We start from the raw sequence: 12882 nt of genomic DNA, 5'->3' as shown, positions 1-12882 counted from the left end.
CGAAGCGTTATACGAATATTTTTGACCCGAAGCTATCATATGGAGCTAGAGAAGACAACCGATGGAGACCTTCCCATGAATGTAGTCGATTTTTTTTTTACATGAAACCCCACAAAAGCTTTTTTCAACTCCACGACAGCAAAAGAACATTTCCAGGCTGCGGTTGTCGATCGAATTACGTGCTGTGCAGTAAAAGCTACGATTTGTTTCGATAAATCTAACGTAAGCAATCAATGAACTATTCATTTTCCTGTGTAATTTAGTTGCACTATATTTAAATTACGAAAATCACCTATTGCATCTTACAGCCTTTTTGAACGGTGTAACTTGCTACAGATATACAAAAGTACTGTGTATTTCTACCGTATTGCTTCAAAACAAGCTAATGATGCGAAACATTAGCTATCCACCTGTACTGATCGGTGGTCCCAAAATTGTTTCGCTCGTTCGAAGATATCTTCACTCTGCTTGAACTCACTGCCACCTTGCAGATACATTGGTGTAAATTCCCGATAAGCCAAACAAACACGTCGCTCCGTTATGTCTTCACGCAGAACCGAATGTTCCCACTGATAACGCGGAGATCCGTACAGTACCAACAGCGAACGTCTAAAAAAAAGGAAGGAAAGGTAAGTTTATAAATAAAATGTTAATCGTTTGAGATCTTGCTTTATAGCTTACCTCGGCATCGGTATTCGTACGATGCGGTGTTCATGGCAAAGCAACGTTTTCTCGTCCATCAATTGCCCCAGCAGATGATCGCGATACTGATCCAGAAAATGTAGGTTGTATTTTAATTTCCCATCACCACAACGATACAGTGACATCGTCAGAACGGAATCGCTCAGCATGTTAACTGTCACGATCCGTTCGCCCCAGATCCAGCAATCGTCTATGTGCGGATCGATCGAGGCACCTCGTTCCGGTGCATATTCCAACGAGCATTGTTCTATCGTTTGAAAGTTTGCCAATAAGGGAACCTCTGCAAATCGACGCTGCACAAATTCGGTCACTTGCGGAAAGCCGGCAAATTGGGCCGGTCTTAAGCGTGTTTTTTTGAAATTTGTTTTCGGTCCGAAGTTTTGCTTTCGTCGACCGCTCTGTGAAATGTCCCAGGGCAGCTCGTCTAGACCTTGCACCAGGTGCTCTTCCTCTGCGGTGGACAGAAAATCGAGATCAATGTACACTCCCGGGTAGTTTTCTCCCTGTGCGCCACCGTGCTGTGGTATGTCTACATGCTCCGACAGGACCTTTTTCCAATCCCATCCGGGGTAAATTTTGCTACAACGCGGACAGAACACATACGATTCAGAGTCCTAGAATTATTAAAAATAGCGTGTTCGTTCAAAGTAAGCATGTCCAAAAAAACACAGTTTGAATTTCACCATTACCTGAAATGTGGTGTAGAAATCACTTCGCACGATGCCAAATTCGGCCTCACAGCTAAGGCACGTCCTACGCCCCTTACAACCACATGGTCGAGGATAATCCATCAATAATAAATAGAAAAACACTTTCTCACAAAAATTACATTAAATTTATACAAAAACTCTTCGTATTTCAGTAATTTTTGCTGGTTTTTAACTCGCTGCTGGCGTATACCTTCAAAACATTGTTGTTTGTTTACTTTCCAAATGATTTGACAATCCTACACAGGGTGACACAATGGGCTCGTTATTTTCGAACAGATTTAAATTTTTAATTTAAAGCCGTTATAAATAAGTTGGGCAGAAATGCAAAAGCCACGAGCTCGAGAAAATTATGGTGTATTCAATCTATCCAACAAATCGAAAGCAAATCCCAAAATCCTTCCGATTTTAAAAATTTAGCTTAGAAAATATTTCTCGTAAATAAACTGAGGCAAAGTTCTTAACAATTATTATTTATTATGTCGAACACACACCAAACAAATACGTCCAGTAGTGGATACTGATGGGTTAAAATGGATACTTTCAAAAAGAATTACAGTAACATAAAACAGATAAGTGCTCCAAACGGCAAAGGTAGACCAACACGAGTCTACGAGGACAATCAGCATTAACGTCCAATCCGAAAGTACAAAAACTATTGAACGCAGGAAATTTCGAAGTGAAACTAAACACACCAATGCTAATACATTAAATGTTTAAAAACAACGTCACGGGACAGTGATCGCTACCGTACACCTGCGTCCGGATAACATTATCCGTCACCTTGTCCACCAGCCGCTCGGATGTGATGAAATAGTCCAGTCGCCAGCCTACATTTTTCGCCCTCGCTCCCCCCATATATGTCCAGAACGTGTACGCACCCTTCTGGTCGGGGTACAGCTTTCGGAACGTATCGACAAAACCGAACGACAGCAGATTGCTCATCCCGTCACGCTCCTCCTGTGTGAAGCCAGCATTTTTGCGGTTGGTTTTGGGATTTGCCAGATCAATCTCTTCGTGCGCGACATTCATATCGCCACACAGTATAACCGGTTTCTTGGAGTCAAGGTCCCTCAAATACTGATGAAACTTTTCATCCCACCGCATCCGTTTCGGTAGTGTGACCAGTTTTTTCCCTGCATTCGGTACGTACACGCACACGAGATAGAACTTCTCGTACTCGGCCGTTAGTAGTCGACCATCCTGATCTTGCTCCTCATCGCCCAAACCGTACACCACGTGGATGGGCATCTTTTTCGAATAGATGGCTACGCCAGCGTATCCACCCGGCTTGCACAACCAGTACGGATGGTAGCCCTTGATGTGACGCGCTTCGTCCGGAAGTTGATCTTCGGTACATTTCGTTTCCTGCACGCACAGTATATCCGGCTGCTCGTGGTCAATATACTCAAGCCCACCCTTGCCAACCCAACCGCGCAGTCCTGCCACATTCCAGCTGGATATTTTCAGTGTCCATGGTTTAGCTTCCTCAAGCGCAAAGTTGATGGCCCCGTAATCGGTGGCACATTTGTTCATTTTCGGTGCGGTCACCTTCGCTTTCTTTGATTCTTTTGCTGGTACCGTTTCTTCCTCTGCATAGTCTACTGATGGTTTGGCCCGCTTCCGTTGCGTTATGGTCGGAATGTCTAGATAATATTAATATACGTTTCAGTGGCTTCTCTAATAATGTATTTCTATTAAATTCACTTTACCTGCATTGGTTATTTCAGTGGAAGCTTTTCTCTTAGTTTTGCTGGTATCAGTTTCAGATTCTCCATCGGCTGCATGAATAAGATTCGTACTACATTTTACAAGTATGTTTGTGACCGTTTAACATAATACAATGCATGGATCTTTACAGATTGATGCACGCCAATTTGCAACGAACTAAGCCAACAAAAATTACAACATGCAGCTAAGCTGTACTTTTTTTTAATTTGTGTTCATTATTTAAACAAAGCATTCATAGTTTTTCTACATGTATTCGTTTTAGTTTGGTTATAGGACAGTGAGAATTAAACATCAAACGATGCGTATATGACAATGGTTATACACATGAATGGTAATACAATATTTGTGTGTGTTAATAGTGCAAATAAGACAGGGATCGCGTGAATGGTAAGAAGCGTGGAACATTTAATCAATTACCCTCGCTCATAACGACCGCCTTACGAGTTCTGCCCCGCTTGGGGAGTTCTACGGTTTTTGCTGGTGATTCAGGTGCAGATGCCACTATGTAAATACAAAAGTAAATAACGTTTACATATACATACGGTAAAAATATATTACAAGCAGTGCATAAATTAATTAAATTTGCTATGTTTCCCGGAAAATCTTGCAAAAAAATCTGAACTAGTGAGGATCTATCTAAATTGAACTTACCTTCTGGAGTAATATTCTCAACAGCAGTAGCCTTCTTCTTGCCTCTAGCGTTCGGCTTAGCACTCACAGCAGGTTCGACATTGGGTTGAGATTTTGCTTCCTCCTTCTTTCTCTTGGCTGCAGCTTCACCATCTATTTTATACAAAAAAGAAATAGTACAGTAATAACTAGTATCATTATTAATCATTTGTTAACTCACCTTTTCCTTTACCTCGTCCCTTTGGCTTTGGTGGACTGACTGAGTCTTCAGGTTCTTTGGGTTCAGCTGCCTTCGTGGAGACGGTTTTTGCTTTTCCACGTTTAGTAGGCAGTGGAGATTCAATTGCCATTTCCAGTTTTTCTGGCTCCGCCTTCGCGCTTACCCCATTAACCTTTTTCGTATCCTTGGCAACAGTTTTCCTGCCTTTGGCTTTTTGTTCTTTAACCGGTGTGGTGGCTTGCTCGGGTAGTTCCACAACCGTATCCTTCTTTGTCGCTCCACGACCCTTCTTTACCGGTCCGTTTTTTTCAACTACGGGAACTTGTTCCAACAGCAAATTGCTTTCCTCCGATGATGTAGGATTTGCGTTACGTTCTTCAGATTCCACCCCATTAGATTGATCCACAGCCACATTCTTTTTTGTCGATCGACTCTTCTTCACCGGACCGTTGCTTTTTGCCAATAGCTCAACGGGTTGACCAGCTTCCAACCCATTGCTTTGCTCCGATACCGTCTCTTTAGATTTCTTTCCTGTCACCTTTCGTTGCGGCCTTTCCGTAGCCACAGTTCCGAAAAAATTCACCTTCCGTTTGCCACCTTTTACTTGTAACGGTTCCTCCACTGGCATTTGATCGGGTTCCTGCTCGATCGGAATTGCCGCAATCGATTCCTTTACAGCCTTCGGTTGACGTCCACGTTTTTTCGGCTTATCTTCCATTTGTTTTGGCGCACTTGTTACTAAACTTTAGCTATCTCTTGTTTCTACAAGTTCAACCTTAATCAACACCGGATGTCAAAACGAAAAGTGATTTCGTGGTGGTCAGCGTTTCGTTCACCTCCAAGTACGATTAAATGTTTGTTACTTTGATGGTAATAATGTGTGTCGTCCGTTGGAATGTGTGTTTAGTTCACAGTATCACGCCTATTGAATTTAACAAGAAAACACAGTAGAAACAAGTTGCTCAAAGCTATGCCTACGTCGAATTGCTGTGCAGATGCCGGGTAGCGAAAAAGGCGCGCGGTATTTGACTTTTCTGACCGTATGACAGTTACACGTGTGCGTTTATAATCCACCCGCGGATTGAAATTCAAATCGATGGGGTGGAAATTTTGCAGCAGAACAATGCATTCTTTCTATAACACCGAAATTGAATTAAAATAAATGCTTCCATGTGTAGGTAGTCAATTTCTATTTATTTCACTCATTGTTTCTGTGGCACATTTCTCAATTTTTATCCCAGTACGAAATCGTCAACAAAGCGCACTTCCTCCACTATCCAAGCAAAGTTTCTTGCCGGTAAATGTGCCAACTGTGCGCATGCTTCCGAGAACGCTGGAAGAAAACGTGTCATGGAAACGCAGAAACATGCTGCTCGCACCACATGGAAAACAACGTAGGAACTCGTCGTTTGCCACTGTATGCGTTATTAGGCGGTCGTGTGTATTTGTATCCGTGTGGGAGTGAGCATGCAGTCAATTTTCCGATTTTCTTCCCTGGAAAAGTCAGCTGGCACACGGCACGGTCAAGCTCCGCCGGAAATACACCCTTCACAATGTGTTAATAGACCCACGTTTGGTGCGCTATTGGATGTGTCCGTGTGTGGTGAAGAAGGTTCCAATGGTGTTTAATACAGCGGCCAACGATATCGCTTCAATCGGTTAAATTTTCACGCAATCGTACGGGAAGCACCCGAAACGTCGCTTCCACTATCCTGCAGCAGCTTCGCTACATTTTGCAGATTGACGGTAATAAAAAAAAACGAAAAGGCACCCCACACACACACACACCAATGTCGGCCACTTACGGGACGCGGATGGAATCGGACTATCCACTTGATGATACGCTGGAATACTTTATCAAATTTCCCTCGCCCAACTTCCGGAGCGACACGCAAACGGCCGAAAGTGATTATGTGTTTGTGTGCAACGAAACAAATGTCCCCATCGTGTTGCTGCTTGGATGGGCCGGATGTCAGGACAAGTATCTCATGAAGTACTCCAAGATCTATGAAGATCGTGGGTAAGTAGAAACGGCGGTGGCCCATACGCAAAGGAATGCTAACGATGTTGTTTACATTATCGATAAACAGACTCATCACCATTCGATATACGGCCCCGGTGGAGAATCTGTTCTGGAAGCGTGCCGGCATGCATCAGATTGGGGAGAAAATATTGAAACTTATCTACGACATGAATTTCGACAGCCATCCGCTTATATTTCACGTATTTTCCAATGGTGGAGCCTTTCTCTATCAGCACATTGCCCTCGCATTAAGACGTTCCAAATCCCAGATCAATATCTGCGGCATGATCTTCGACTCTGCTCCAGGAGATCGGCGGATAGTGGGTCTTTATCGTGCCATTACGGCGATCTATGGAAAGGAGCGACGATGCAACACGCTACTGTCCGCATTGATGGCCGTCGCAGCCATTTTACTATGGACTTTTGAGGTAAGCGCATGGCTTGCTGCACGAGACACACGGAACAATGATTGCGACGATCGATATCCTTCAATTTACAGGACGCCTTCAATTACGTACTTAACTTTATCAAACCCCGAGGCTACGAAGTACAAACCAATCCGTCGCACAATCTGAAGTACGAAAGCAATGCATGGCCACAGCTGTTCCTTTACTCGAAGGATGATCTTTTGATACCCTACACTGTAAGGCACTATTTGCTCTGTTTCCAATTGTCCAGAAAAATAACGTTTGCTTAAATCCCATTTCAGGACATTGAAAAGTTTGCCAACTACCGACGACGCTGCGGTGTGGACGTTCGTATGATCTGCTTTGAACGTTCGGAGCACGTAAAGCACTACATCCGGCATCCGCAGCAATACATTTACACCGTGTGCAAATTTATCAACGACTGTTTGGCTCACTACTATGGCAAATTTCACAACTAAACCGTTTCAAATCGAGCTTTCGAAAGATCGGCCCATTGGAGGCGGTGTTGGAGTTTGGTTGGTTTTGTTATACGATCTGTTTTTATTTAAAGTCGCAATGGCACAACAATTAGTTACGATGAGCACAAAGCATGAAGTCCAGGAATGCCATACAAAGCGCACATTTGCAATTTAAAACTTAACCGCCCCAAAACAGAGACGCATTCATAACGAAAGGCAATTCTTAAGCATGAAACTATAGTGAATTTCTATGGGCGCGAATAGTAACTCTAGCAATTTAATTATTTTATTCACAATATGCATAGCAATTGATTTTTGTGATTCACCTAGAAACTAATAAGCATCTTTAAAATGCCTTAATTCCGTGGTGCACGCGAATGAGCGAACCCGCGTGTACGTTAACTTTCGTAGGGCAGCAGTAGCAGGTAAATGAAACTCCAAACGTGTATGTTCCGTTCCAGCAAACGGTATCAGTGAAACGAAACCATTTCCAAGGATTTAATAAAATGATCATGTAATTATCATCCCGAATAAATATAAACTCCCGTAACTGCCATTTCGAAATGCATCGTATAACACTGGTATAACAGTAGGACAGAAAAAAATTAAATACACAGTGGTAAGCGAATGGAAACGAGTGGCCTACATCTAGGAATTTATATATTATTTATAATATTCTAGTGCATTTTCTAATAACTTAACTATTCATAGTTAATTTATTTTAACTGATGAAACCAATTCTTTTTTATTTAGTTTTAAGTAAAAAAAATGTATTTATATTCAACGCAAAAGAGAAATGTCAGATTTGTTTACATTTTCGTGAAGCCGGTACGATGCGTTTCGTTCGTAGCCAAAAGTGTCTCGTGTTTTTTGTGTTGTAAAGTTAGTCAAACAATGAAACGATATTTGTTAGACTTAAGTGAACTTTATACAGACCATAGACAAAAGGCTTATATCGGATATCGTGACACATGGACCACGGTCGGATGCATTATACGCACTATACGACACACATTCAACATAGAGTCGGACGTCTACATCTGCAGCGAGGATGGAATATTCTATCCAGCTGGTGAAAGTGTAGAGCTGATACGCGACGACAAAACAATAAAGTGAGTAGATTGTAGCATTGCAATAGCTCCATCATATATTCATTCGCTTTTTGGTTGATTTTAGGGTACTGCCGATAAAATCAGTACCAAAGGAAAATATAGTATCAGACGATGAACCTTCCCACCGGCGCATTTCGAGTATTCACCAAGAAAGTAGCACATACGAAGACATCGAATCAATTCTTTTGGGTCTTCCAAAACCGAAACGACGTCGTGTGCGGAAGCGTAAAATTAAACAAGGTGCAGATAAAGAAGCAGCTTCCCCATCGGTGTCAGTAGTGAAAGCAAAAGTACCTCAAACCGAAACTGATACCAAGCAGAACGGGCACATTCGGTTTTCCAACGAAGAATCACAATCGAGTAACGGTAGCAAATCATCGGATGAGCTTCCGTACAGGAATTTAAATCATACAATGAAGGCAAGAGTTGTACGGGCTGTGTCTCCATCGGTTCTTTTCAAACAGCGATATGAACCACCCGCAGCCATTGCAACGACTAGTGAAGTTAGTAACACAAATGAACCAACCAAACGCATCTCAAAACCCAACATAAAACCAAGAATTATTCGAGCAATGGTGTGCACTGTCGAAGTAAAACAGGAACAACTTGAGGCAAGCGCTACGGAAACGAACGGTGGGTTTGTTAGCGAACAGTTGCAACAATCGTATCAACCCCAAACAGTAGAAGACATCGATATTATCGAAATCGGCTCTCCAACACCTGTTAACGGTGAAGAGGCCACTCATGATACGGCTACACCGGCTGTATGAAAGCAGTACTTCAAGTGTTGTTATGTGTTTAACATTGCCATCTGTTACTGTACATTCGCTGAGGCATAATAATGCATTTCACATGTTTCCTACCATCGGGCAGGTAATTGGAGAATAAATATCGGAAATCAGGTATTTGAACTTTAAATATTTGCAACAGAAATCCTTCTGTTATAATCCTGTTTTATGGCAAATTAAACAATAACTTTTCTATTGGTAGAAAAAGTTTTTCAAGCGCGAAATTACTTTACCATTCTTGTCTTACAATAAAAGTTAACCAACGAACGATATGTTTCAATAAATACTCTCATGAAGATAGTATTACAATCTAAAATACTCAAAAAAAAACAAACCCTCGTCTTTCCTCGTTGTATACACACGCTTCACGTAAGCCGATTCGAATTTATTTTACTTTTAAGGTGATAAATACAATTCACATTACTTCGTTACTATTTAATAGCGAGAGCACTGGGTACGTACGGGTGGTGGGTGGTGATGGGTTGGGTGTTTCGACATGTGTACGCGCGTATATTATTATCCTTTTTGTTTCTTCCCCACAAAATACATAAAACACTGCAAAATAGAGCACAACAAATACATTTATATTTAAATAACACGATACAAGGCAAATGGTGAAGCGACGGCGAATCTTATGCTCTTTAAGGGGGGGGTTGTTTTTGTTTTGCTTTTCTTTTCTCTTGCGTGTAAGTAAAACGCTTATCTTTCTATCTGCTTAACAACGAATCGGAGCGCATGCATGCACGGACGCACGGACAGGAAAAAAAAATTACATGCAATGAAGCGGAGGATGGTGTTGATTAAAATCGAAAATGTCTTCTCCTAAATCGTTCGTCAACCGAAAAGCAACTGAGAGACTTTGGATGTCCTTATCGTACACTGCACACACTTGCGTAATTGGTGACTTTTATGGGGAAAGGTTGTGAGAGTGTGTGGTGTGGTATGGCTGTGTGTAGTTGTGCTTCTCTGGCTGGCGCTGCCGCATGCGTTTATATCCTCTAACCGCCAACCGCGGGGTATACAGCAGTTTGATTGTATCCTTTCGCTTGGCTCAACCGGAGTGCTGCTGGATGAAGTTTTCCAGCTTTTCGGGATTCGCACCGGAGAACTGGGCCACCACTTCCTTCTTCTTGATGAACAGGAAGGTGGGCATGCTGGCGATGTTGTACTGTGCCGCAAGTTCTTCACACTCATCCACGTCCACCTTCACCACGACGATCTTGTCGGCATACTTGTTCTGGAACTCTTCCAGCTTCGGTGCGATCACCTTGCACGGTCCACACCAGGTGGCAAAGAAGTCAACCACCACCAGCTGATCGCCGGCCGCTTCAAGCTTGTTGTTGAAGTCCTCCTGCAGAAATGTTATGTCCGGGAAGTAGTTAGAGAAAAGCGTGGAATTAATAGAATTGCTGTTTCTGGGCTGTTGCTTTTCAACGAAATGCTCTTTTTGCCGAGCGATTTGTTGTGAAATGATAAAGTATCATCAGATATGGTAACACATCGACAACGGAGGGCGTGAGTAATGCATCGCAGTGCTGGTGACAGTATAATAAAACCTGCATTGCATCGGCGAATGTCAGCTAGGATGACATCATACTTATTCCTAGCACCTAGTAGGATCGTAGGACAACTTAAACATTCATCTCTAGCAATGCTTTTAGGGTTAAATTTAATTACGCAAAGAAAGCATGTCGCAGTTTTGAAAGAAGCGCTTCATTTGTAGCCTAACATCGGTTCCCATAGCAACTAATGGTTACTGATGGCACATTCTCCTACCATTAGATTAAATGGGCCTTTAGGTCTCCGGTTGTAGTCAAGGTTTTTACCCTGCTGCACACGCACACGCACACATTGCAAATCAACGCAATCCGATAGTAAATGATGAATAATGGAATTCTACTGTGAAACAAATGTATTAAATTCCGTCAACTCTTGCATATATATTTGACGGCCAGCCTTCAGCGGTGTACAATCTGAAGGTCATCAATGTGGCTAGTGTAAGCTTCCAATGACTCACTGGACAATAGGTACGGGGTTGTTGAGCGTTGTTCATAACATATTAGTTTACACCTTGCTTTAAGCTTTTCAAACATAAATTCAGTTCGCAACCGTTGCTGGAGCGAGAGCAAGAGAGAGGGAAACATCAACGTGATGAAAACATCCATTTAAATGCGGTTTCCCTTTCGCATCATAGTAGGCGATGAAAATGCAAACATCACCTGGAATGTGGCAAAGGTGGTATCAAATGACTCGAAAAAGAAGTGTAAATTTGGACAAGGGAAGGAAAACCGTATTGAACCATTTTCTAAGCGCACATTGGTGTGTTTAATGTTGGTTTTTCTAATTTAATCGAGTGTGTGTATTTTGTGTTGTGTGTGTGTGTGGACGCTTCTTCACACTTTCACCGCAAAGTGCAATATAAATACACGCATCACAGAAAGGGAAACATCTTCCTGCAGGTCTCCCAATCTAGGGGAGACGAAACACAAATTAATCAATCATATTCTCATTGAGTATCAATCAAATTTGCAACCTGGAACGATCTGGAAAGTGAAAAACACAGCATGCCATCTCTGCACTCGCAAAGATCGCATTCCCTATGGGTTAACGGTTGAATGGGAATGCTACTCTATAGGACCGAGCAGTAAGCAAAAGCTCACGTCATAGTAACCTTCCTATTCTTGCCCACACAATCGCATCAACATGTTTCCTCTGTTTTTGCCCTGGGGGGTGTGCTTGGGTAACCGCGAAAGTAAGCTTATCTAACCGCGGGAGTATCGCACACCCCTCCGCAACACACACGCACACATACACACGGAGCACATCATAGTTCCCAGAAAAGATGTGACTCCTTCTTGGAATTCTTCCGTTGTGTTTGCTATCATCTCATCATCTCGCCGTTGAACATGCAGATCATTGCTTGGAAACAACGGTCGACAGGGCGCAATTTTTCGTATCGTGTCACATAAATCCCCATTGATTTCCACAGCACAACATCATCTCGCCCCAGTGTCGCTTTGGCCGGGCTGTCTAACAAATGGCGGGCGTGCAGAGAAGGTCGACACAAACAGCACTACCAATACTACATCAAGCGACTTAATTAGCCTGTTCGTACATTTGCTGACCGCGCGATGACGATGGCTATTTCCTCCCTTGATGCTTGACGCGCTTCCCTCGCGCGCGCGTGTAGAAGCATCGAACAAAAAGAAAACGAGATAGCGGGTAAAGAAAAATAATAGAAACTTATAGCAATGCGAAGGAAGCTCAACAAATCAATTCTCTCTTCACTCGTCCGGGAACATTGATACACCGGAATGTGTGGAAAAGGCTGTTTCCCATTGGAATCTGCTAGGGGAAAAAATCAACCTTCATTACTCTGCCCTACGCTTTTAGGCTACGAGAGTGCCGGCCGGGATTGATCTGGATGTTCGTGTGTGTGTTGGGATTGAACTTAACTTCACGGAACACTTGCAATAGGGCTGATACTTACGGAATCTTTCACCATGTACACCATTTTGACTTGGTAGGATGAGAGGTTTTAATAAAACGAAACTCGAAGTACGGTTGCGATCTACGCACGCGATGACTGTACGCGACGGGAGAACTTGTTCGACAAACACGTCCGCTTGCAATCGAGGCAATTTTTTTCTGTTCCTGTGCAATTGAATGACAGCATGATACGCAACACAACGGAAGGGGGTATTTCGAACGGGGTGAGAATAATTTTCGGACGTAGCCGGGAGAACGATAAATCGAAATCAGTGTAAAATCTTTTTCTCGTGTTTCTGTTCGTGCATATTGATCATCTGCTAATCCCTGATATTCACACTGTAATGTAAAACATCAAAAAATAGTTGTAAAAGTTAATTTAAACTGTATTTCGAACACGATTGTTTGAATCTTTTCGATTATGTTCGAATCGAACCCGTCGTCACGTTTGACAGCGCAAACCCATGCGACAAAACTCGTTCGCCTGACGACCCACACAACAATTCGCAGCATCACGCAATGTGCCACATTTGCCTTTTTCCACACAACTATTTCTAGTTTCTGCACAACTTCGATGCCATTTTGGCGGTAAAC

At 42.7% G+C, this 12882-nt stretch overlaps 5 protein-coding genes across 5 annotated transcripts; 2 read left to right on the top strand and 3 right to left on the bottom strand.

The window, feature by feature from the left end:
* Window positions 1–245: 245 nt before the first annotated feature.
* On the bottom strand, window positions 246–1615 carry LOC125761146 (alpha-ketoglutarate-dependent dioxygenase alkB homolog 4). Its single transcript, XM_049422038.1, has 3 exons — window positions 1392–1615; window positions 682–1316; window positions 246–609 (listed from the first exon to the last, which is right to left on the bottom strand). Exons 1-3 carry the CDS (start codon window positions 1491–1493, stop codon window positions 399–401), a joined length of 948 nt encoding a protein of 315 aa, XP_049277995.1. The 5' UTR covers window positions 1494–1615; the 3' UTR covers window positions 246–398.
* A 302-nt stretch (window positions 1616–1917) lies between these two features.
* LOC125761123 (recombination repair protein 1) lies at window positions 1918–5009 on the bottom strand. Its single transcript, XM_049421989.1, has 5 exons — window positions 3991–5009; window positions 3792–3923; window positions 3558–3641; window positions 3122–3190; window positions 1918–3055 (listed from the first exon to the last, which is right to left on the bottom strand). The coding sequence occupies exons 1-5, from the start codon at window positions 4706–4708 to the stop codon at window positions 2118–2120; spliced, it is 1941 nt and encodes a 646-aa protein (XP_049277946.1). The 5' UTR covers window positions 4709–5009; the 3' UTR covers window positions 1918–2117.
* A 150-nt stretch (window positions 5010–5159) lies between these two features.
* On the top strand, window positions 5160–7611 carry LOC125761150 (transmembrane protein 53-B). The gene is made up of 4 exons (XM_049422047.1): window positions 5160–6010; window positions 6081–6441; window positions 6513–6656; window positions 6723–7611. The coding sequence occupies exons 1-4, from the start codon at window positions 5781–5783 to the stop codon at window positions 6897–6899; spliced, it is 912 nt and encodes a 303-aa protein (XP_049278004.1). The 5' UTR covers window positions 5160–5780; the 3' UTR covers window positions 6900–7611.
* Window positions 7612–7695: 84 nt separating this feature from the next.
* LOC125761142 (uncharacterized) lies at window positions 7696–9043 on the top strand. The gene is made up of 2 exons (XM_049422025.1): window positions 7696–8011; window positions 8076–9043. The coding sequence occupies exons 1-2, from the start codon at window positions 7794–7796 to the stop codon at window positions 8779–8781; spliced, it is 924 nt and encodes a 307-aa protein (XP_049277982.1). The 5' UTR covers window positions 7696–7793; the 3' UTR covers window positions 8782–9043.
* Window positions 9044–9141: 98 nt separating this feature from the next.
* On the bottom strand, window positions 9142–12464 carry LOC125761181 (thioredoxin-2-like). Its single transcript, XM_049422090.1, has 2 exons — window positions 12290–12464; window positions 9142–10150 (listed from the first exon to the last, which is right to left on the bottom strand). The coding sequence occupies exons 1-2, from the start codon at window positions 12311–12313 to the stop codon at window positions 9851–9853; spliced, it is 324 nt and encodes a 107-aa protein (XP_049278047.1). The 5' UTR covers window positions 12314–12464; the 3' UTR covers window positions 9142–9850.
* Between the last annotated feature and the right edge of the window lie 418 nt (window positions 12465–12882).

This window comes from Anopheles funestus, chromosome 2RL (assembly GCF_943734845.2).
Source record: "Anopheles funestus chromosome 2RL, idAnoFuneDA-416_04, whole genome shotgun sequence".
Lineage (NCBI taxonomy): Eukaryota > Metazoa > Arthropoda > Insecta > Diptera > Culicidae > Anopheles > Anopheles funestus.
This window is presented reverse-complemented; position numbering and strand designations above follow the sequence as displayed.

Excerpts from the sequence above, each read along its gene's own strand:
- LOC125761181 (XM_049422090.1), bottom strand. The coding sequence starts at position 12,313 with ATGGTGTACATGGTGAAAGATTCC. Across the intron at positions 10,151-12,289 it reads TGTACATGGTGAAAGATTCC|GAGGACTTCAACAACAAGCT; the intron begins GTAAGTATCAGC and ends ACATTTCTGCAG.
- LOC125761142 (XM_049422025.1), top strand. The coding sequence starts at position 7,794 with ATGAAACGATATTTGTTAGACTTAAGTGAACTTTATACAGACCATAGA. Across the intron at positions 8,012-8,075 it reads CGCGACGACAAAACAATAAA|GGTACTGCCGATAAAATCAG; the intron begins GTGAGTAGATTG and ends GGTTGATTTTAG.
- LOC125761146 (XM_049422038.1), bottom strand. The coding sequence starts at position 1,493 with ATGGATTATCCTCGACCATGTGGTTGTAAGGGGCGTAGGACGTGCCTT. Across the intron at positions 1,317-1,391 it reads ATTTCTACACCACATTTCAG|GACTCTGAATCGTATGTGTT; the intron begins GTAATGGTGAAA and ends TAATAATTCTAG. Across the intron at positions 610-681 it reads GTACGAATACCGATGCCGAG|ACGTTCGCTGTTGGTACTGT; the intron begins GTAAGCTATAAA and ends CCTTTTTTTTAG.
- LOC125761123 (XM_049421989.1), bottom strand. The coding sequence starts at position 4,708 with ATGGAAGATAAGCCGAAAAAACGTGGACGTCAACCGAAGGCTGTAAAG. Across the intron at positions 3,642-3,791 it reads TGAGAATATTACTCCAGAAG|TGGCATCTGCACCTGAATCA; the intron begins GTAAGTTCAATT and ends GTATTTACATAG. Across the intron at positions 3,191-3,557 it reads GGCGGTCGTTATGAGCGAGG|CCGATGGAGAATCTGAAACT; the intron begins GTAATTGATTAA and ends TTATTCATGCAG.
- LOC125761150 (XM_049422047.1), top strand. The coding sequence starts at position 5,781 with ATGTCGGCCACTTACGGGACGCGGATGGAATCGGACTATCCACTTGAT. Across the intron at positions 6,442-6,512 it reads TTTTACTATGGACTTTTGAG|GACGCCTTCAATTACGTACT; the intron begins GTAAGCGCATGG and ends TTCAATTTACAG. Across the intron at positions 6,657-6,722 it reads ATCTTTTGATACCCTACACT|GACATTGAAAAGTTTGCCAA; the intron begins GTAAGGCACTAT and ends ATCCCATTTCAG.